Below are 22,648 nucleotides of genomic sequence, written 5' to 3'. Positions count from 1 at the left end.
GCATCAGTTTTTGACAGAGAAAGACGTGTGAAGTAAAAAACACAGTATCTCTGGTGCTGCTGCATTAATTTTGATCATTTCATCATTTCCTCAGACAACAGCACCTTTAACACTGTCTCTTCAAGGAAGGAATTTTACGCTGTTGTATAGCCTCAGTTCTGTATAGAAGGTACAATCCCAGGATGAGGGGACTGTGTTGTCTTGCCTTTAAGACGGTATCAGATGTAGCAACAGCACCGAAATGATGTCTGTAGAAAAGGGACACCCGGCGGGATGGGATCCTAGGCAGCACGGGTGTGATGTTTTGATGCTGTGTTGCGACCTGCCACGGAAGATTTAACAAGTATGTGGTAGCAGTTAGCAGCTAACTTAAAGAAGAGCAGCAGCTGAACATGTTTTCAAATTGGGAAAATAATGTGGTCCGCCATTTAACAGAGACGGTTCGAACACGCCCCCTCCCTCTGGAACACCCTCCCTATACACATCCGTGACTGTCCAGATCCATCCACCTTCAAATCACTCCTCAAAACCCACCTTTTCAAATCTGCTTTTAACCTTTAAACATTAGCTTTTCGTTCTCTGTTTCTCATGTACCCCCCCCTCCCTTTTTTTTTTGAATGCACTTCTTTGTTTTAAATGTAAAGCGTCTTTGAGAGCTGTAAAAGCGCTATATAAATAAAATGTATTATTATTATTTATGAGGTGGGGGAGCCCATCTGCCCATCTGTATGGAGTTTGCATGTTCTCCTGTTCTTCTGCGGGTACTTCCTCCCACAGTCCAAAGACATGCAGGTTAATTGGTGACTCTAAATTGTCCGTAGGTGTGAATGTGAGTGTGAATGGTTGTCTGTCTCTATGTGTCAGCCCTGTGATAGTCTGGTGACCTGTCCAGGGTGAACCCTGCCTCTCGCCCAGTGTCCCCTACCTACAACGATGTAGCAGCCATGTAGCGCAATCGCTGTGTAAAAATGGCTTATGTTATCAAAGTTGAAAGCTAAATAGGTGGAATAATCCTTTAACATTTTACATGGTACCATACCATTTTTACCATGAGTAAAGGTGTTTTTATCATAGCATCTTCCAAATTCTTATTTTGGCATAATATTATGGTTCATAGAAAATTAGACAACCCATGTGAAAGTTGATGCAAAAATTTTGTATTATTATTTATGTCATGGTCAGTTGGCAATATCTGGGGCTGAAAAATAAAGCCCATGTGGAAGTGCCACAAACTGCAGTTATGTGAATGGTCACTAGAGGCTGGCTGCAAAAGCAAGTCAATGTTAAAATGACGTTACGGGACAATTAAACGTGTTTACAGCCTGGTACAAAAACAGTTTTGGTCTTTGTCGTTAGTTTACTCATTCATGACAACTGTACATTTGAATTAGAATTTTTAAGGGCATTGGAAGTTGTGTAACATGGCCGCTTTTAGTGACAGGCAGTTTGTGAGGCGTCACCACAGTCTATGAGTCAGCTCCACCCTCTCATCCACATATGGTCACTTGTGGCTCCGAAAAGCCAAGATAATGACTAGCAAAATGCCGAACTCAAAATAGAAGTCCGCAAACCAGTGGATGAAGTCATGGTAGCTATGTTCATAATTTTTTTACAGTCTGTGGCTGCACTGTACATTGTGTATCGTTGTCTGCTGTCATTCCCAATACTACCACTAGATGGCACCAAAAATACTGAAACTCTCATACTATTACATTCCCAGAAGAAGCTCTGGCTGAAGGGGGTGGAGTGGTGTCAGTGGTCCATAAATCCTTCAGTCTATTAGCCAAACAGCATTGTAGCATAAAAGCGACCAAATGTAGGGTTGCAGATTTGAGAGTGTTATCGCGAGAAAGCCAAAAACCAATACAGCGTCTCAGTTTTAGTTTCAGTGTTAGTTACTTCCTGTCATGGCCTTAAACAGTTCCTAGTATTTATTCATTTGACTGTAGACCCCTCTGTCCTGTATCAGCACCTTTTCCACTGTTCACCTCACCTGCCTCCCATTTCTCCGTCATCTTAGCAGTACCTGTAATTGTCCCTTGTCTCCATTCAGTTGCCATATTACCTAGTTTGCATCTGCCCTAGCTTTTCCAACACCAGTTTTTCCACATACCTAAATCTGCATGCCTGGCTGCTTGTTGTTTGGATTGATACTTATTTGCCTGCCCTTTCGGAATAAGTTAAAACTAGTCCATACCCATTGAGTGCACAGTTGCCCATGTACAGTTTCACATGGTGTGTGTTTGGGATACAGGTCATAGGAAATCGGAGATTAAATAGTCAACTAAACCCATTAAGAAGAGCAATGTATTCAGACAGAGTTTTTGTGAATTTGATAGTACGATGTCCAATGTACCATTTTCCTTAACCTGCTATCCTGCGATTCGGCCACAGGGCCATCGGTCGCACAGATATTGGTCCCTAGATTATGTTCACCCAGTTTCATGCAGATCGCTCAAACTTCCTAGGAAGAGATCCATTTGAAGTGTTTTTCAAAAAATTCAAAATGGCGGAAAATTTATATAAGCGCAAGTTATGGGTTCTTGAGGCAAATGTGTTCCTCATGAGGAGAGGCATCTCTGTGCAAAGTTTCATGTCTCTACGACATACAGGGCATGAGATATGCCCATTCAAAGTTTGACATTTCAATGGGTTGCTATAGCGCCCCCCTTTGGCCAATTGATGTAATATTGCTTCATTGGCATCCTCCCATGACCCTCTACCACTGTGCCAAATTTCACATGGATTGACCAAGTCAGTGAGGAGAAAAACGTGGAACAGACACACACAGACAGAGTTTTCCTCATTATATGATAAGATATAGTAAGATGAAGAATAAATAAAATAAAATACAAATAAATTTTAAAAAAGCATTATCAAATTCACAAGTATGTGACACACCGACGTCTTCCCCAACACACACACTTAAAGGGGACTTTACATTACTTAAACTGTTTTTCCTGTTGTTCAGTAAAGGCTATCTTGAACCAGGCACTCAGTTACCATTCCACATAACCAGAGTAGACTGTAGTTAGTAGATAAAAGATATGTTTATTTTATCTTGGAAACATCGTCTTCTCTTCTGTCTACAGATGCACAGATCTGGTTTAGGTCAAGTCAGGTTATTTGCACTACAACAGCTGAACTCACATCCGGTCAGGTTGGCTCTGTTCTTTAGTTGCTTCCAACATTCAGCTCTCCTACTGTCCTAGATACAAGATTGTCATGGCAAACGTCCTGTCCCGTCTGTTATAGTCAGAGAATGTCCTTTCCCAGCTTGACAGTTTCCTTTTCACTGCCTGTATTGATGCGGTTTCCTGGGCCACTGAGTTCAAGATTGAGAAGTCTTACTCTGAGTTTCTTGCTCCGAGCACCTGCCCTCCTAATCGTCTCTTTGTTCATGGTATGCCAGACGTGACGTGCTGTATCTTGCGTATCACATATGGCATGCCACCCAGGTATGACAAACACCACTTACATTGATAATGGCTTGCAAATATGTCGCTAGCTATGAATGTATGTTATATTGTGTTTTTACCAAAGAAGTAAACCAGATTTGTAAAACAAGTCATTTCTTAGTCATTAACAAATGTGTTAAATGGTTTGTTTATGTAATTTAGTTCATTATTAACTTATAGATACATTACGTATCATACATAGCAGTAGTATGAAGAAATCTGAAACAATACAGCTTGAATGTAATTTTGAAGAGCATATGTCTATGAAGTCTTTTTACATTCTGTCATTAAAGTCAAAGGTAAATTACAAGCAGTGCCATTATTACAAAAATATTTGTATGCAAAAAAAACAACTATCACATAGATTTGACTGTACAGGCAGTAAGAGTAAACCAGGCAATCATTAAACAGTTAAAGTCTGAGACTGAAAAGTAACTGCAGCTTTCTCTCCTAAAGCGTTCATCTTGTTTGTTGCATATTGTTTAGGTGAAAAATGACAGTGAGATGTTACAAAATTCAGCGCAACTTGGCGTAAACCTTGAAGGGGTGTGGTACACGCGTAACTCCAGTTACCCCCTCTGTGCTCAGCTCTACTCCATCAGGAACGGAGAAAGTGAATTTCTGTAGTAAAGCAACCAAAAACAGGAACAGCTCCATCTTGGCAAGGCCTTCTCCAAGACACACACGTTTCCCTGAAGAGTCCACAAACACACGTTACGATGTATAAAGCTCAGGAAAAAGTAAATAGGTCCAGTCTGGTTCAGGTTATGCTTAAGATTGAGGTGAATGTCGTTTACCTGCAGAGAAAGCCAGAAGGGCTTCTCTCTTCACAAACTTTCCCTCAGCATCCAGGAAGTGTCCGGGGTTGAAGGTGTCTGGAGTCTCCCATTCAGTCTTGTCAAACAACACAGAGGTCAGGAAGGGCATCAAGGTTGTACCCTAAAAACAAGATGTTAGGTTAACACCAAGCAATGACGCATCAACAATCATATTATAGAGATTATCTTGTTAAGACTTAAAATGACTGTGAACTAAATGCACCTTGGGTATGACATAATCACCCAGTGTCGTATCTTTGGCGGCCATTCTGAGCCCATTGAGAGGAACGATGTTTCCCATCCTCTGGACCTCATGGATGACAGCGTCAGTGTAGGGCAGGTTGGGTCTGTCTGCCATACTGGGCTGTCGGGTCTGTCCGATCACTCTGTCTATCTCCACCTGGACTTTGTCTAGAAAACAAGAAAATTGAGGGAATTAAACTTGTAGCAACATGGTGAGAAAAACTTCATATGTGAATTTTTATACAGCTGTACTTTGTGTGAAGTGCTCATTAACAAATATTAGCATGCCTACAGGCTATACTGTAGCAAGAGGCGGACAGCAGCGTTTTAGCAGTGTGAGAAATGTTTGCATGCTGACGTCAGCATTTAGCTCTGAAGCTTTTTATGGAAAACAAACAATATGTTATCATATGCAGATGACACACAAAATTTACATTACCATATCACAAACGATTGGATGTACCACAATTTTTTTTCTTCACTTACACAAAGACAAAATGGAGGTAATTGACCCTTTGCTAAGTCCCATCCCCAGACCCAGACTGGCCAATCATAACTGGCTCAGACCAGGGTCCGACATCACCAACACTGTGCTCCATTGACTCTAAAGCAGTCGTTTCAGATTTCCTTCATTTCCAGGCTGGTTTTGTGGATTTGGAGCTAAATGTTGTGCCTGGGGCATGTCGTGTATTAATGACACTCGTTACCTGGAGAGGTTGGAAAAAGATATACGTTTCTTGCCTGTTCCAAAACCAAAATCAAACCCTGTAAAGTGTAGGGTTAGCTAGCTAGCTACTGAAGATATAGCCTACTGAATGTATACACATGCTGCTTTTGCTTTTTAATGATTATAACAGTGAAACAAAGACCGACCCTGCTGTACAGGAACCAGTGAAGGGAAGCAGGGAAACTTTGATGATATTCAACCAGCTCTGTGTCATCAGATAATGAGCAGATTAATGTTGTTTGACTTTCCCTGGAGATCACTGCCCATCCAGTGGCAGATGTCCGGGTGCCGGCAGCAACAAGAGGGGAAGCCAAACACTGTTCATCTGTACACACTGTGATGCCACACAGCTGGTTCAATATCAGCAAAGTTTCCCTTTATATTCATTGTCTTGTGTGGCGATCAGCAGTGATGTGGTGGTTCACTTTTACACTGTGAACTGTAGCCTATAGTTTGGCTTTAGCTTCTTACTATCTTTGTCTTTTTAACCTGTTGTTGCTGCTGAGTCAGTTTGACATCCTGGATACATCCTTCAAACACAGACTGTAGACCCCTCTGTCTGCTTCTCTCTGGAATCACTCAGTACGTTTACGTGCAGCTTGAGGAAATCGAATTACTGGCTTAGTTTGACTGAAACCGGACTTTTAAATGCATGTAAACAGTTTAGTCCAACTGAAATTGGACTATCCGTAGCTCGACTAACACACCTAGATAGTTCGACTGAAAATCAAACTATTACTGCATGTATCCACTTAGTACGACTGGAGTTGGACTTGGCGTTCTGCGCATGCACCACTTTTACTTTCGCAGGCTCTCACCTGAAGAAGAAGGAGATGACGTAGCAGCAGTTCAGTATATAGTAGTGCAGTAACTCCATGACGACCGAGAAGCAGAACACGCAGTTCTGGACAGACGAGAAAACAGAGCCACAGCAACATCCATCTTTGCCATCTTCATTTGTCGTTAGCTTCCTCTTTGGGTCAACCGGAACTAGTTCAATACGCACTATATTAAAGAGGACACAGCGCCGCCTATCGAGGCTACTTGGTCAGAAATTCGATTTTCTCTTCTGCACGTACACTCAGACAAGACGAGAAGTCTTGACTACTGCGTGCATGTAAAGGTACTGACTATTTAATTTTTTTCAGAAATATGATAATATTACTTCAGGGAGTGCAGTTAGTTACAGTGTGGGCTCCATGCTTACTCTGACAGCTTGTTGGACCACCACAAAGGGGCGGGGCTTAGTGAAAGGTCAGTTGTAGTGTAGTAATGTGTAGTCATGAACTCAGACCTGAATTGCAGCAGCCACATTACAATTACAAAGTTAGCCCACTGTCATCTTAAGAATTTACCAGTGCTAAAAGACTTCACAGGATTTTAAACTTGTCCTTGTATTGATAGTCAGTAGACCTGACTACTGTAACGGTGGCTTTACAGGTCTGACTAAAAATTTGACCAGACAGCTGCAGCTGATCCAGAACGCTGCTGCCTGTGTCCTCACTAAGACCAAGAAAGTGGATCACATCACTCTGGTCCTGAGGTCTTTGCACTAGCTTTCTGTCTGTTACAGAACTGATTTTAAAGTATTACTATTGGTTTATAAATCACTGAATGGTTAGGGCCAAATTATATTTCTGATCTCCTGCAACATTTTCTTGCTCTTGTTTGTGATTGTATTTAAATGTTATTTTAATATGTCTTTCTTTAGCACTTTCTCTTGATGTTTTGACATTTTATGTAGACGTGGATTGCCTTGTTGCAGAAATGGCATGGCTGTAGACTCTTTTAGTCTTGTTTCCTTGCTGTTTTAGATTTAGCTCAGTTTGGGCTGAGAATGTCACCTACCCTGGATCTCAGGGTTTTTGATGAGGAAAACCAAAGCCCACAGCAAAGTGGTGGAAGTTGTCTCAGTTCCAGCCATGAACAGATCCACAGAATTTATAGCCAGACTGGCCTCAGTGAAGCCCAGACCAGACTCTTTGTGCTGTTCAGAAATACAGAGAAGATACAGTAGTGAGTGGCTGTTAAATAAACAGGAAGTGCTTCACATTGCTGTACAGTGCAACGAAATTGTTCACGTACATTCTTCATTTCAATGAGGAAAGCCTCAATGTAGTCCCGGGGCTCACTGTGGTCCAGGTTCTTCTTGTGGTTCTTTATCTCCTGACTGATGAAGTCAAGGATGGCGCTGAACTGACTGAACATTTCGTTGTGAGGACCTGGCATGTGCTTCATCACTCCAGGGAATGCCTGATACAGCTACTCAGAAGAAAACACATCACCTTTCAACTTTTATGATGATACTTTACAACAGACATGGGTCTATTAATCAGTTGAGGAGGATGGACTCCCATAATACCACCAGAATGTTGTCTCTCCGACGGATTGATCAAACTAAATTGATATTACTGACTCACCAAACCCCATATAGACCCCTCCACCTGAAGAATTTCAGATATATACTTCAGGATGATCTGGAAGTTGTGATCACTGTAGTCAAACCGTTTGCCCATCACCAGCTGGCAAATGATGTTGGACACAGCATTGTTGAAGAGGCCTGCTGGGTTGAAAGGTTCACCTGGAGGAGAGGAGTCCACTGTTTAGGCAATGTTATACTGCTAAACAGCTGCTGACAATGAGCTTATTATGTGAACCACCTTTCTCCTTCTCTATCTCCTCCTGCAAGTGTCGGATCTCCTCACAGATACTCTGCTCCATGATGTTTTTGCCCAGGCCGAAGATACGTAAGGTAGATGTAACAAAGCGTCTCTGTCTTTTCCATGGTTCACCATTGCTCACAAACAGACCACCTAGACACAAGCATGCAGAGGGTATACTGTAGGGTTAATGGCTCAGGGGAACTAATTCCTGCACAGCACAAGAGCTGAGAAACAGAATGAATTGTACACCTGACTCTCCTGAGTAAAACCTCTCAGTGATGGCATTGTATGGTCGATCCACAAAGTTGTCGGCTTGTGTCACCAAGGCTTCCTTCACCATCTTGTACCCAGACACAAACACCATCTTGTCACTGCCCAGGCGAATGCTGAACACGTTGCCATAGAGCTCAGCCAGCTGTGGAGAATACATCAAGGAACAAATGGTGGACCAGAACACACGACTGCATCATATGAAATTTTGAAATTGTTCAAAAATAAAACATACCAAAGCACATGGTGGAACAAATGGGCTACCGGAGGGATGTGTAACGAAGCAATTTCGACAGAGCCAGACTTTCTTTGAGTGAGCTGGCTCGACCACACCCAACACCCCAGTCAGAGATAATGAATGCCATAATGGTGGTTATCAACCTTCTTTGTTACCCAGGGATCTATGAGTTGTGATATACCAGCAGTGTAAAATGGACTTGAACAAATCAGGACCACAAAAACATAATCCAGGTGGAAACACTATGATAGTGCAGTTTAAGGGAATTAAAACACAGAGTGAACAACCTACCTGAGAGTAAGCTAGAAACCTAGAAGGCTTCTTTGTAATCCAGCATGGGCAAATGTCCAGAGAACGCTCCCAACTGGGACCTGGTCAAAGCCAAATGAATACAGCCAACTGGCTGAATTATGACCTAGTTATGATGGTTTCAGCTTGTCAAGGCTCGGCAGTCGAGCTGGTGGTCTTGCTGCTGTTCATAAAAAGCATGTTAACAGTGTCACAGCCTTCGGACATCACCAGGTCAAGGACACTTCCTTGATGATGTCTGGGCTCCATGATATACTGAGTGAGATCTAAGTGTTCTTGTATTCAACAGTCATGGGATTAAAGAGATCAATTACATTGGTGTTGAAATCACAAGTGTTGACAGTCCTGTCGTACGTCAGTACAGTTGAGGATGTAAATTCAGCAACAACTGCTGGATTAGTATTGCAAATAATAAGTACCTCAAAGCTTGAGAAATTGGTAATGTAGACTGCATTTAATTAACGTAGCGTGGCTTGACCATGTGGAGTGCTTGTATGCTGTTTGTGGTGCTGAACATGTAGAGGCAGATAATGTATCATTTTATACCAAAGGTGAAAAATAAGGTCAGTTACACTAGGTATAGGAAGCAGCTGGTCAAATATCAGATTTGGCAGCAAAAAGGACCCATAAGAGATGTTTTGATAATTCGAGTATTTTGTGCGTAAGTCAAGCCTTGGGAGGTCAAATGAGGTGGAACGTTCTGGGTTAGGGTGACCTGACCATTGGAACAGATACAGTCAGGTCCATAATTATTTGGACAATGATACAGTTGTCGTCATTTTGGCTCTGTACACCACCACAATGGGTTTTAAATGAAACAATGAATACCTGCTTAAAGTGCAGACTCTCAGCTTTCATTTAAGGCTTTTTTCAAAAATGTAGTATGAACCGTGTAGGAATTACAACCATTTCTTCACACAGTCCCCCGACTTTAAGGGCTCATAAGTATTTGGACAAACTAACATAATCATCAATTAAACAGTCAGTTTTAATACTTGGTTGCAAATCCTTTACAGTCAATGACTGCCTGAAGTGTTGGACACATAGGCATCATCAGATGCTGGGTTTCTTCCCTGGTGATGCTCTGCCAGCCCTTTACTGCAGCGGTCTGTACTTCCTGCTTGTGTTTTGGGTGTTTTGCCCTCAGTTTTGGCTTCAGCAAGAGAAACGCATGCTCAGTTGGATTCAGGTCAGATGATATGACTTGGCCATTGCAGAACATTCCACTTCTTTGTCTTAAAAATGTCTTTGGTTGCTTTTGCAATATGCTTCAGGTCAGTGTCCATCTGCACTGTGAAGCATCGTCCAATGAGTTTTGAAGCATTTAGTTGAATCTGAGCAGATAGTGGTGCCCCAAACACTTCAGCTTTCATCCTGCTGCTCTTGTAAGCAAGACAAGACTTCACTAGAATAAATACAGAGGGTTTATCACAAGATGCAAACCATTGGTTAGCCTTAAAAATGGAAGGCCAGATTAGAGTTTGTCAAAAACCATCTAAAAAGCCTGTACAGTTGTGGAACAGCATACTATGGACAGATAAAACAAAGATCAACTACCAGAATGATGGGAAGACAAGAGAAGGAAGAAGGGAAGGAACTGCTCATGATCCAAAGCACACCACCTCATCAGTGAAGCATGGTGGAGGTACTGTTATGTCATGGCCATGTATGGCTGCCAGTGGAACTGGTTCTCTTGTATTTATTGATGATGTGACTGCTGACAAGAGCATCAGGATGAATTCTGAAGTGTTTGGGGCTACATTATCTGCTCAGATTCAACCAAATGCTTCAAAACTCATTGGACGATGCTTCACAGTGCAGATGGACATTGACCTATAGCATACTGCAAAAGCAACCAAAGACATTTTTAAGGCAAAGAAGTGGAATGTTCTGCAATGGCCAAGTCATATCATCTGACCTGAATCCAACTGAGCATGCGTTTCTCTTGCTGAAGCCAAAACTGAGGGCAAAACACCCAAAACACAAGCAGGAAGTGCAGACGGCTGCAGTAAAGGGCTGGCAGAGCATCACCAGGGAAGAAACCCAGCATCTGATGATGCCTATGTGTCCAACACTTCAGGCAGTCATTGACTGTAAAGGATTTGCAACCAAGTATTAAAACTGACTGTTTAATTGATGATTATGTTAGTTTGTCCAAATACTTATGAGCCCTTAAAGTCGGGGGACTGTGTGAAGAAATGGTTGTAATTCCTACATGGTTCATACTACATTTTTGAAAAAAGCCTTAAATGAAAGCTGAGAGTCTGCACTTTAAGCAGGTATTCATTGTTTCATTTAAAACCCATTGTGGTGGTGTACAGAGCCAAAATGATGACAACTGTATCATTGTCCAAATAATTATGGACCTGACTGTATGTCAATTTTGGCAATAGGAACGGTTGTTAGTTCTGAGAGAGACAAAGAAGACATTAAATATTGGCGCACGAAGTCCAGTTTTAGGAACAAACAAAGGAAATCAGGAGAACTTTAGATTCCCAGGGAATATGACCCAAGCGTGTTCACACACACATACACACACATGCACATGAACGAGCAGACGCCCATTATAAAAGCATTTGAAGGGGGATTGTTCAGCGCTGTTTCGCTGTGTTGCTGTTTCTACTGGTGTACTGTTGTGCCTGCAACTTCTATACTGAGTTCTGCAATTAAAGGGAAATTTCGGTTTATTTCAACCTGTCTCCTATCGTCCTAAATTTGTTTCAAGTGACTAGTGACACAAAAATAATAGTTAGCATGTTAGCCGTTAGCCTAGATACAGCCGGGGCGCATAGTAGCGTCAGACCTGTTAAAACGACATGTAAACGTGTTGTCTTACCTTACCGGTGTGCTGCCATGTTTGTTTACCATTTAGCTCTGCTTTCCAAAGCGCGGCCGAAATATATCTGGCGAGCTCTAGATAAAGCCCAGCTGGATACTACTCCAGGTGGAGGTGTCTCGTCCTCGGTCATATCCAGACCTTGAAAATAAAGCTGCAACCGGTCCCATTCCTTGCAACAGAGGCATTCCTCTTCTGTGGGCACTGGGGCGCAGCATTCACAGGTACACCACCAATCTCCAGAGCTATGCAGCCTTGCAGCAGCCATTCCTCCTCTCTCGTCCTCTACCTGTTGCGCCTCTCTCTCTCTCCTCCTCCGTTCTTCAATTTCACGAAGCTCTTCGTCAGTGTATTCTGGCTCAAATAAATAAGGGCGGCCATCAAACTCTGCAAAATCAAATTCCTCCTCCACAAAGTCGAAGTCTGGCAAAAAGTCAGCCATTATTCTATAAATCTTTTATTAAATAAATGAATTAACTTTTCAGGCTACTGTCCGGTTCTGCCTTCCAGCTGTTGCTGCTTGTTCTCGCCAGATTTCAGGCACGGTATGAGATTGCTGCTTGTTCTTGCGATATTTTGGCCGCGCTTTGGAAAGCAGAGCTAAATGGTAAACAAACATGGCAGCACACCGGTAAGGTAAGACAACACGTTTACATGTCGTTTTCTATATGTTCTCTGACATTTATCCTAACGATATGAGGCGGTCTTTGTGGAAAAAAAGCTTGTTTAGTGGACTAACTTTGCACTTGAAGGTTGCCCGTTCACTTACGTTTTAACAGGTCTGACGCTACTATGCGCCCCGGCTGTATCTAGGCTAACGGCTAACATGCTAACTATTATTTTTATGTCACTAGTCACTTGAAACAAATTTAGGACGATAGGAGACAGGTTGAAATAAACCGAAATTTCCCTTTAAAGTGATCCCGTTGGCTGTAACTTTTCTCCGTGGTTCTCAGAGTCTCTTCATTTCAGTGTTTGCTGAAGTTGAGCATTTTCCTTACAAACATAGCAACTTGTCTGTATAAGGTATTGCAGTGTTAATGAACGCTGTCTCATTAGGCTACTGGAGTTCATGGCACTATCAGCTGGGAGTCCATTCTTTGGATGGCATGAGATACAATCTCACGGTGAATAGCACAGGCATACTGTTGAATGACTTTATTTATTATAATTTTTTTATTATTGTTGTTTTCATTATTCAAAAAATCACTCTTGGATGTATACCGCTATATGATGCATTTTCAGAGCCACTATTGACGTAAAATAAAACAAATATTAACTTTGCTGGGCCAAAGTTTCTTTTGTTGTTTACATCAGAGTGAGTCAGGAAGACTTAGAGAAACGTGTTTGCATGATGGTGCTGAGTTCATACATAATGCCATCAGGGCTGCTGTCACCCTACAAACAGCTGGTGCTGCAGCAGCCCCAGCACCCCTACTCCCCACGGTGATGAAAAGCTACCATGTCTATCTAAGAGAGCCTATAAGAGCCTTTATGATACGGCGAGCTCTGGCTTTAGGCTCATGCACCTTGTTAACACACTAATCTTGCTTTGTAGTCCATCCCTCCTGTGTACCAAGATCAGAATTTACATTTATATTTTATAATCTGACCACCAAATGTCAGTTTCTGCCATGAGTTTCTATGAAAAAATTAGAATGAACAATTTCATGTTAAATTCAATTGGAAAAAAACTATAGAAATAATTGAGATGGCGTCATTTTTTTAGTTTGTTGGCAAAGTTATACAGGTTATTGTCCACGTACGTGCTGCTCAGTCAGTGCAGTGTTTGTGAAAAATAAAATTCAAAGTTAATGATGGGAAAAAAATGCATGTGTCAAACTTTACCTTGGTAAAATATTTGTGTGGATGTTTCCTGTCCACACTGAAGAAGTTTCCCACAAGGGGAAGAGCCAACGGTCCTGGAGGATAATTTGGAGGATTCCTGTTTTTTAAGAAGTCTGCTATTAGGATAAAAATAAGTATGAACAGGAAAAGCCCTGTGAGGTCACAACCAAGTAAAAATTTAAAAAGCCACATTGTTAAAAAGAGTTAAACCGGCAGCAGGAGGATGGTTTGAGCTGTTCAGGACTTCACACGACACACAACCTTCATAACAGGACAGGCAAGTAAATACAAATCAGCAATGTCCTTGCATAACCTGATACAGACACGCCCATGTTCACCTGGCAAACAAGGTCTCTGCCATCTTACCTGGAGCAAAACCAACCTTAGCTTGGCAATATGATAGCACACACTCGGTGCCAAACCTGTCCTTCAGTAATCTTAGACATTCATGTTTAAGTGTAAATGGAGTCCAGACAAAAAAATACAGTGCAGTGGAAAAACCCATCCAACTGATCCATTGTGCAGTTGCATGTATTTGAGTCACTGCCAGCAGGAGCAGATCAATATGACACAGCACCTGGTTGCCATAGTCAAATCCCAGGTCACTGTCTCTGTGAAGCAGAGGGAAAAACAAACCGTCAGTTAGTTTGTGGTTGTCAGACATGTTGATTGGAAACACAGCAGTAACTCAACACAGTGAACACCATAAGCCACTTCGTCCTTTATCATGAAGGTGTCAGTGAAATCTCAAGAGCTGGTGGGGTCTAAATCCAACTTGTGCCTCTCCATCTCTGCCCTGATAGATGCCTCCAGACATTTGCTGTAGTTGCCATTGTGAGGTCCCTGCAGGCGTTTCATTAGTGCCCAGAATGCGTCATGTAGCTGCTAGAGAGGAAACAGGGGAGTTGCTCTCTGGTGGTGTTTATATCCATTGGCAAGTAAAGATATCACTTTAGCTTAAGCAATATTTTCTAATACAGAGCTTTAATGTACAAAGCCTTTGGTAGCTCGTATAGTCACTTGAGACAGATTCATTTAGCTCTGAAGGCAACAAACCTGTTGATTAAAAAAATCTGGGGGTATGGAGTTACTCAAGCAGAGGCAGTTAGCCTCAAACTGCTGGCTTCAAGCAGAGATGAGGAGTGGACTACTAAAGTCTAAATTACACTCTATAGTCTAAATGGCTTTGGACTGTTTTACCAGTGCCCTCTTGTGGTGAAATGTGCAACTGTGCCCTTGAGAGGAGGGCAAAGTGGACTTTGGGCAAGTGATTGTGAGCTAATCTACCTGTGGCTTGCTCATGCTGATGGTAGTTTAGCTGCTTTCTGGTAAAACTGTTGGATTTGGACAATGTTTGTAGTCTGATATGTAAATGACATAAAAGTCTGTTGAGCTTTCCACCTTTGGAATCTATACAGTCTCTGGGAATCATTACCATAGACTGTATCAAGGATTCATATTATTGGATTTATTGCCGATATCCAATATGCTGATATATAACAATTTATTTGACCAATAATCAATACAGATACCGATATATCCACTTTTTTCTCTTTCTAATTTAGTGATCACCAAGTCTCTTCTGTGGTCACATTAACATCATACTATGCGTGTATATTTTTATCCTGACGGCCCACCAGCAGATGGAGACATGAAATGCAATACTTTTAAATGTATGTAATATTTATTCATTGTGCAAAATAAGAAAAAGCATGTTGGCTGATTCTGATAGTTCATTTTAAGGCCAACATCAGCCGATACTGATGATGTGCGGAAATTGTTGTGCATCCCTAGACTGTATATAAAGATGGACGATGCACCCCCACTTACCCCCGCTATGGGTTAGCGAGGCCAAAATATCCTGGATACAACCACTGGTATCTTGCGCAGGTGACCTCATTCGGAGCCAGAATCTGCGCAGTAGCGATCTCAGCAGTGAAGGAGTTCCCGTCTAAACAACTGTCTGGTAAATTGCGTTCAGCCACATTGAATGCGAGCACACCGACTGGCACATGCAGCTGTCAATCATGGCGTCAAATCCCTGTTTTATAGCATTAAATAACTACTTGAAACCAAACTTATCGGGAAAACGAACACTTGAACAAATCTCAGGGTGTTACGCACCCACACCCCTAGACCGGGGCGTAACACCCTGAGATTTGTTCAAGTGTTCGTTTTCCGTTTCCCGTTTTTTGGAGTGTGTAGCAATAAATTGCTACACACTCCAAAAACACACTGTACAATATCGCACACAAAATGGAGCAAAAGACGTCAGGGTGAGCCCAGGCCAAAACAACAAACAAAAAGCAACCTGTCTACCGACCGGCGAAATAACTAATCCCTAACAAAACAAAAGAAACAGAAATACAATACTAGGCCTAACTCCCTAGGCTAATGAAAAACAGGAGAAAACAGGTATAACAAAAATAGCAGCTCACCCCTACGCTCCGTGCAAACAACAATATGTGACAATGACTATTTACAATATACACAAACGACTCAGTTGGCCCTAAGGCGCTGGTCTTAACAAAAGAATTAATTATTTAGCAAGCAAGCTAAATAATCACACGTGGATCACACAACAAAGTACTTATCAATCACAAAACCAGAGAACGATACAATGTGCTGCTGCCATGTACGAGAGTGGGGCCGTGGCTTCCGTGTGGCCAGCGTTATGAAGGCCGAGCCCCTTGCTCCACCAACCCGGCAGCGGTGACGTCACGCTTGTTATCCAGTAGCTGTTGACACTGAAGGCCGAGCCCCTTGCTCAGCCAATCCAGTCCGAGCAACGTCACGATTGTCCAGCGAATCACCTGCACACCTGTTAACACAATACACACACGATCTCCGGACAGAAAGAGAGGTCTGACTCTCCACTAAACATGATGATCAAATCCATAGACTACATAGACATAAACACATACACATAATAAATACACAGGCGGCTGGGGAACGTAACACAGGGTGATAAGAACTACAGTAAATGACAAAAAACATCTTTTGGAAAAATTTATTTGATGTCTACTTTGTGTATTTAGTTTGGCTCGTCTGATTTGCTAACATGAAGGGGCGGGCTTTATGACCTGTACTGCAGCCAGCCACCAGGGGGCAATCGAGATGGTTTGACTTCACTTATTAGGAGCTGTCATGACATCTGTCTTTATATACAGTCTATGATCTTCACTGCTAGGCCACCCGCCCCCCCTCCTCCAGGTGGCCTTGATGGTTCTTCACAGTCTCTTCAAGAGTCTGGGACATCTCTTGTTGACACCATATATGTTAAGATTGTTTATAGAATACAGCAGGTATTGCTGTCTACTGTCATTCCTGATACTACCACTAGATGACACCAACACAAGGCATTCTTAAGCCGCTTTTACACTGCCAGATTTTCGGCGAATGTTGGGCCGTTTTGCCAGCAAGCTGCGAGCGTTTAGACACACAGAGCCGGATTGGCGAGTTGATCCAAGGTGCCCAATTTTCCGCTGCGTAGGGTAGACATATTGGCGGAACCTTTTTGGTTTAAAAAGAACGAGGTGGCCTTCTGTCGCGGGAGGGGCTGTTGATGACTTGTGGGAGGAGCTGTTGATGACGCCGCACGTGTGACCCACTGGCGGTGGACTAACAGGAAACAGCTGATAGCAGGAATTAGCGAGCAGCTAGTAGCAAGAGGGAAACACAAACCTGACAGACACTGTAAAGATGAGCAACTGGGGAGACAAGGAATTGCGCGCCCTCCTTGTCCTCGCAAACAAAGAGGCCATTAACCGTCAGATGACGGGGACGGTGAAGAACGGGCCGACTTATGAGAGAATCGCCGAAGGACTGACCAGCCGTGGCTTCCCTCCCACGTCACTGTTTACGTCACACGCTGAGCTACACGTTTTGTTACTTGCTCACGCCCCCCATTGCCCCGAAAAAGGCACATTCTGTATAAACAAAAGTAGGTAGGCGGTAGGTATTTTGTTTTTATACTGCCAATGCTGAAAAAAGACTGATTGGGCTTTCCTGCAGATTTGCACAACTCCTGTCTAAAAAGTTAAGTAGCTATAACAATAAAAATTATGATAATGATGATAAACTTTTTAAACAAATAATTTGCAAATCATTTGCTCGTCACTTCCAATGGCTTGTAAACATGAATACTGGAATATGTTATATTGTGGTTTTACCAAAGACTCAAACCAGGTTTGTGACACAAATAAACACTTAATTTATTCATTGTTGACAATTGTGTTGACTAGGTTTGTTAATGACTTTAGTTTATTATGCACACATGGTTTATTAATGACTTAACTGATGATTAGTACAAAGAAAACTTGCCCAATGCAGCTTGATTATAAAGACAGTATGTTTTTGAAATCTTAATACATTTTTCATTGATAACAAGACAAAGGGAAAGGTCTTTAAACAGTTGCATTTATACAGAACATTTTAACTTTAGTAACTTTATCACGTAGATTTACAGAGAGAGTAAACAGGCCCTCAGTACATGGGGCAGTCATACGACAACGAAAGGTTTGGATCGAAAAGTAACTACAGCTTTCTTCTCTAAGACACTTTTCCTTGTCTGATTTCTTGCACATTGTATAGATAAAAAATGGTTCGGGGAGATGTTAAAAAATTCAGCGAGCCTTGGCGTAAACCTTGAAGGGGAGCGGTACATGTGTCGTTCCAGTAACTCCCTCTGTGCTCAGCTCTACTCCATCAGGAACGGAGAAAGTGAACTTCTGGAGTAAACCAACCAAAAACAGAAACAGCTCCATCCTAGCGAGGCCTTCTCCGAGACACACGCGCTTCCCTGAAAAGTCCACAAACATACACACATGAAGACATACAAACTCATGATTAAACATATATTCTGGTTCAAGTTATGCTTCAGATTTTGATGAATGTGTGGGTTACCTGCAGAGAAAGGCAGGAGAGCTTCTTTCTTCACAAACTTTCCCTCAGCATCCAGGAAGTGTCCGGGGTTGAAGGTGTCTGGAGTCTCCCATTCAGTTTTGTCGAACAGCACAGAGGTCAGGATGGGCATCAAGGTTGTACCCTAAAAACAAGATACATAGGTTAACACCAAGCAATGACACATCAACAACAATCATATTTCAGAGATAAACCTGTGAAGACTTGGACTTGTGGATGACTGTGTGCTAGATGCACCTTGGGTATGAAGTAACCACCCAGTGTCGTATCATTGGCGGCCATTCTTGGTGCATTGAGAGGAACGATGTTTCCCATCCTCTGGATCTCATGGATGACAGCGTCAGTGTAGGGCAGGTTGGGTCTGTCTGCCATACTGGGCTGTCGGGTCTGTCCGATCACTCTGTCTATCTCCGCCTGGACTTTGTCTAGAAAACAAGACAATTGAAAGAATTAAGTTTGTAGCAACGTGGTGAGGAAAAAACTTGATGTTAATGACAGTAATCCAACGAGACATGTTCATACTAACATGCTAAACTAAGATGGTGAATTTCAGCATGTTAGCATTGTCAGTTATCACAGCTGTTTGCATGCTGATATCAGCATTTAGCTCAAAGCATTACTGTGCTGTAGTCCAGATTCACGAAGCGCCAGCATCGCTTTAGACTCTTTTAGTCTCGTTTCCTTGCTGTTTTGCATTTAGCTCAGTTTGGGGCTGAGCATGTCACCTACGCTGGATATCAGGGTTTTTGATGAGGTAAATCAAAGCCCACTGCAAAGTGGTGGCGGTTGTTTCTGTTCCAGCCAGGAACAGATCCAGAGAGCACAGAGCCAGATTGGTCTCAGTGAAGCCCGGGTCCGTCTCTTTGTGCTATTCAGAAATACAGAGAAGATACAGTAGTGAGTGGCAGATAAATAGACTGGAAGGGCAACGCATTGTTGTGCAGTGCGATGCAGTTGTTCACGTACATTCTCCATTTCAATGATGAAAGCGTCAATGTAGTCCCGGGGATTGCTGTGGTCCAGGTCCTTCTTGTGGCTCTTTACCTCCTCACTGATGAAGTCGAAAATGCTGTTGAATTGACTGAACATTTTGTTGTGAGGACCTGGCATGTGCTTCATTATTCGGGGGAATGAGTCATACATCTATTCAGAAGTAAACAATAAATGAGAGAAACTTTAATTTGCATTACCTTTCATCTTATGTAAGTAAATTTGACCACAGACATGGGCCTCCCAATCAGTTTAGGAAGACTGATTTCCAGGGTCTCACCAGGATGCTGTCTCTCTGACAGTGTTTCAAGTAAATGGATATTACTGACTTACCACACCCCATATAGAGCCCTCCACCTGAAGAATCTCAGCAAGATACCTCCGCATGGTCTGGAAATTGTGGTCGCTGTAGTCAAACCGTTTCGCCATCACCAGCTGACAAATGATGTTGGACACAGCATTGTTGAAGAGGCCGTCTGGGCTGAAAGGTTCACCTGGAGGAGAGGAGTCCACTGTTTAGACCACTGGTTCTCAACCTGGGGGTCCTGACCCGCACTAGAGGTCCCCAAAGATTCATGGGGGGTTGTGAATTAAAACAACCAAAGAGCTAATAGAACAATGGCCAAGCAAAGGCAAGAGGAGAAAACAGAATTTGTTTTTAAAAAGGCCTTGTTTTAAGAATGTGTTTGAGCTCTGATGGGGCCGAATAAACAGGCCTAACTCTACATAAACCAGCACAGTTTCTGTCCAAGCCCAACCTGAGCCCAGACTGTGGCAGCAATTTTGAGCCCAAACCCAATTTAAAAACCTCAATTGCTACTGTAAAATAAATGTATATTATATATTTTTTAGTTTGTTTGTTTATTCTGTCCTTATCTAAACCTGGTAAATAATAAATATACACATGCAGTTGATAAACTGAAATCAGGGTGGAGCAGTCATGTGTGAAGGGCATATAGGTAAGCTCCATGTAATGAGAATCAGGTGTGTGGAATGGGGAGGCAAACGTTTTTGATGTTGTGAAAGCATGTTGAAAAGCATCAAGTTTGTAGCGTGTTCAAATTGAAATGCTGAATGGAATAATAATATGGACAAGGCTGTCACCCTCCTGTTGTGGAGAGCATGTATATATTGTATAGAGAGAATAAATGGATCGCCAAATCCAAAGAGATAAAGCGCACTGGACATTGGTTTATTGTTAGCCCCGAACATGCATCCGGAACAAGTTCACCTATTTGCCCCTCAGTGGCTTGTTCAGACATTTTGTTTTGTTAAAAATTCACTACACAAACTAAGGACTGATGTGTTTACTTGCACCACTGCTCGAACCCAGCGGGTTGGGTCGGGCCCAGTCGGGCTTGCAGACAGAGAATCAGAGCTCTAGCATGTATGATTGTTTAAACAAAAACTAAACACAGAGTCCTGTTGAAAGGTCAGGAAATATCAGGAAAACTCATCCCCAATGCAATATACACAGGAAATAATCTGCTCAAAATTCATCAGAAGTGCTCATTTTACACAAACTTTCCGCAGTTTGGCATTTTGATTAATCACACAGTTCATCAGTTGTTCTGAACTGGTATTTTTATGCATTTAATTTATTTATAATACACATAAAATACGTCACATAGTCCGGAGATGTCAGTTTACTCAATGATAGAAAAGGGGTCCCTTAAGGAAAAAGGCTGCGAACCACTGGTGTAGACAGTGTTATATGACTGATGAGCCTAATTTGTACTCATTGTGAACCACCTTTCTCCTTCTCTATCTCCTCCTGCAGGTGTCGGGTCTCCTCACAGATTTTCTGCTCGATGGCGTTTTTGCCCAGGCCAAAGCTACGCAAGGTAGACAAGGCAAAGCGTCGCTGTCTTTTCCATTTTTCACCGTTGCTCACAAACAGACCACCTAGACAAAAGCATGCACAGAAACTAGGGTTAAAGGCTCAGTGAAACTAATTCCTTCCCAGCATGAGAACAGAAAAAGAGAGAGATTAGTGCACCTGGATTTCCTGGTTCTCTGGAGTAAAACCTGTGTTGCAATGGACTGTTTGGTCGATCCACAAAGTTATTGGCTTGTGTCACTAAAGCTTCCTTCATCATTTTGTACCCAGATACAAACACCATCCTCTCACCTCCGAGGCGAACACTGAACACGTTCCCATAGACGTCAGCCAGCTGCAGACATAACATCCAGAAACAAACGCTGATCATTCACAACACACTGCTGCATCAGATTAACCTTTTAATTTGTTCAAAAACAAAACCTACAATGCACAACAAGGAAAAAACTGGCCACCAGGTGCACCAACATCAGAATTTCCATCTATGTTTTTTACAATTTGACCACCAGATGTCATTATCTGCAATTAGTTTCAATATAAGAATTTGTAATTTAAACACAAATGCAAATTTCCTGAGGAGTGTGAACAACTTAAAGATAAATTCTCTGGGTGAATTAATAAAATAGTAATTCAAACTGCTTTTATTGTTTTCGTACAGTGGCAAAGTCGTTATTGTCCACACTCGCCACAACACTGACAGCCGTGCTTGTAAAAGATCTTAAACTGATTGATGAATTCAGTTAAATTGATCAAAGTAATCAAGTTTAAATGCTTTAAAATGTCTCATTAAAATTCACAGTTAAAAATGAAAACATGCATTTAAATTTTTTTTTTTTAAATTTCAAATTTTACCTTGGTAAAATATTTGTGTGGATGTTTAGTGTCCACACTAAAGAAATTCCCCACAAGGGGAAGAGCCAACGGTCCTGGAGGATAATTTGAAGGTTTCCTGTTTTTGAGGAAGTCTGCTATGAGGATAAAAATAAAAATGAACAGGAACAGCCCCTTGAGGTCAAAACCGAGCAAAAAATTATAAAGCCACATTCTTATGGAGAGCAAAACCAGCTGCAGGAGGAAGGTCGGAGCTTTTCAGGACTTTGTGCTGCACTACGCACCACACACACATTACAGGACAGATGACTTAAAAACAGGTCAGTAATGAGGCTGCACAAAGGTCCTTGTGACAGATAAGGTCCACGAAACCATATAGACACGCCTATTTTTTCCACTGGCAAACACGATTTCTGTCAACCTGAAGTAATAATAATGAAGCAATATCATGCCTTTATATAATAACATGATTGCAACTATTCATGAGCAACATCAGCTCAGCAATATAAAATAGACGTGCAAAACCTCCACTGTCTTTCAGTAACCTTAGAGTGGATGTTTATAGTGTAAAGTCCAGCTAAAAATACTAGGTGCAGTAGGAATAGAGGTGAGTCAGATGATTCATGGTGCAGTTGCATGCAAATGAGTTTCTAT

The 22,648-nt window shown here is 42.1% G+C and overlaps 2 protein-coding genes across 2 annotated transcripts; both read right to left on the bottom strand.

The window, feature by feature from the left end:
• Positions 1 to 3,031: 3,031 nt before the first annotated feature.
• LOC117254154 (cytochrome P450 2J6-like) lies at positions 3,032 to 13,672 on the bottom strand. The gene is made up of 9 exons (XM_033622198.2): positions 13,411 to 13,672; positions 8,159 to 8,324; positions 7,907 to 8,059; positions 7,667 to 7,827; positions 7,332 to 7,508; positions 7,095 to 7,233; positions 4,500 to 4,687; positions 4,256 to 4,397; positions 3,032 to 4,150 (listed from the first exon to the last, which is right to left on the bottom strand). Exons 1-9 carry the CDS (start codon positions 13,600 to 13,602, stop codon positions 3,975 to 3,977), a joined length of 1,494 nt encoding a protein of 497 aa, XP_033478089.1. The 5' UTR covers positions 13,603 to 13,672; the 3' UTR covers positions 3,032 to 3,974.
• Positions 13,673 to 17,599: 3,927 nt separating this feature from the next.
• LOC117254081 (cytochrome P450 2J6-like) lies at positions 17,600 to 22,334 on the bottom strand. Its single transcript, XM_033622055.2, has 9 exons — positions 22,016 to 22,334; positions 21,323 to 21,497; positions 21,076 to 21,228; positions 19,657 to 19,817; positions 19,300 to 19,476; positions 19,063 to 19,201; positions 18,571 to 18,758; positions 18,316 to 18,457; positions 17,600 to 18,211 (listed from the first exon to the last, which is right to left on the bottom strand). The coding sequence occupies exons 1-9, from the start codon at positions 22,205 to 22,207 to the stop codon at positions 18,036 to 18,038; spliced, it is 1,503 nt and encodes a 500-aa protein (XP_033477946.2). The 5' UTR covers positions 22,208 to 22,334; the 3' UTR covers positions 17,600 to 18,035.
• Between the last annotated feature and the right edge of the window lie 314 nt (positions 22,335 to 22,648).

This window comes from Epinephelus lanceolatus, chromosome 6, assembly GCF_041903045.1.
Source record: "Epinephelus lanceolatus isolate andai-2023 chromosome 6, ASM4190304v1, whole genome shotgun sequence".
Taxonomy (NCBI): Eukaryota; Metazoa; Chordata; class Actinopteri; order Perciformes; family Serranidae; genus Epinephelus; species Epinephelus lanceolatus.
Note: the sequence above shows the minus strand (reverse complement) of the source record. Positions and strands in the feature narration are given on the sequence as shown.

What these genes read in the sequence shown, in the direction of transcription:
- LOC117254154 (XM_033622198.2), bottom strand. Translation starts at nt 13,602, where the DNA reads ATGTGGCTTTTTAAATTTTTACTTGGTTGTGACCTCACAGGGCTTTTC. An exon ending in CACACAAATATTTTACCAAG is followed by an intron (nt 8,325 to 13,410) that starts GTAAAGTTTGAC and finishes TATTCTCCACAG; the next exon opens with CTGGCTGAGCTCTATGGCAA. An exon ending in GTTTTACTCAGGAGAGTCAG is followed by an intron (nt 8,060 to 8,158) that starts GTGTACAATTCA and finishes GCTTGTGTCTAG; the next exon opens with GTGGTCTGTTTGTGAGCAAT.
- LOC117254081 (XM_033622055.2), bottom strand. Translation starts at nt 22,207, where the DNA reads ATGTGGCTTTATAATTTTTTGCTCGGTTTTGACCTCAAGGGGCTGTTC. An exon ending in CACACAAATATTTTACCAAG is followed by an intron (nt 21,498 to 22,015) that starts GTAAAATTTGAA and finishes TTATGTCTGCAG; the next exon opens with CTGGCTGACGTCTATGGGAA. An exon ending in TCTCCTGCCTTTCTCTGCAG is followed by an intron (nt 18,212 to 18,315) that starts GTAACCCACACA and finishes TGGACTTTTCAG; the next exon opens with GGAAGCGCGTGTGTCTCGGA.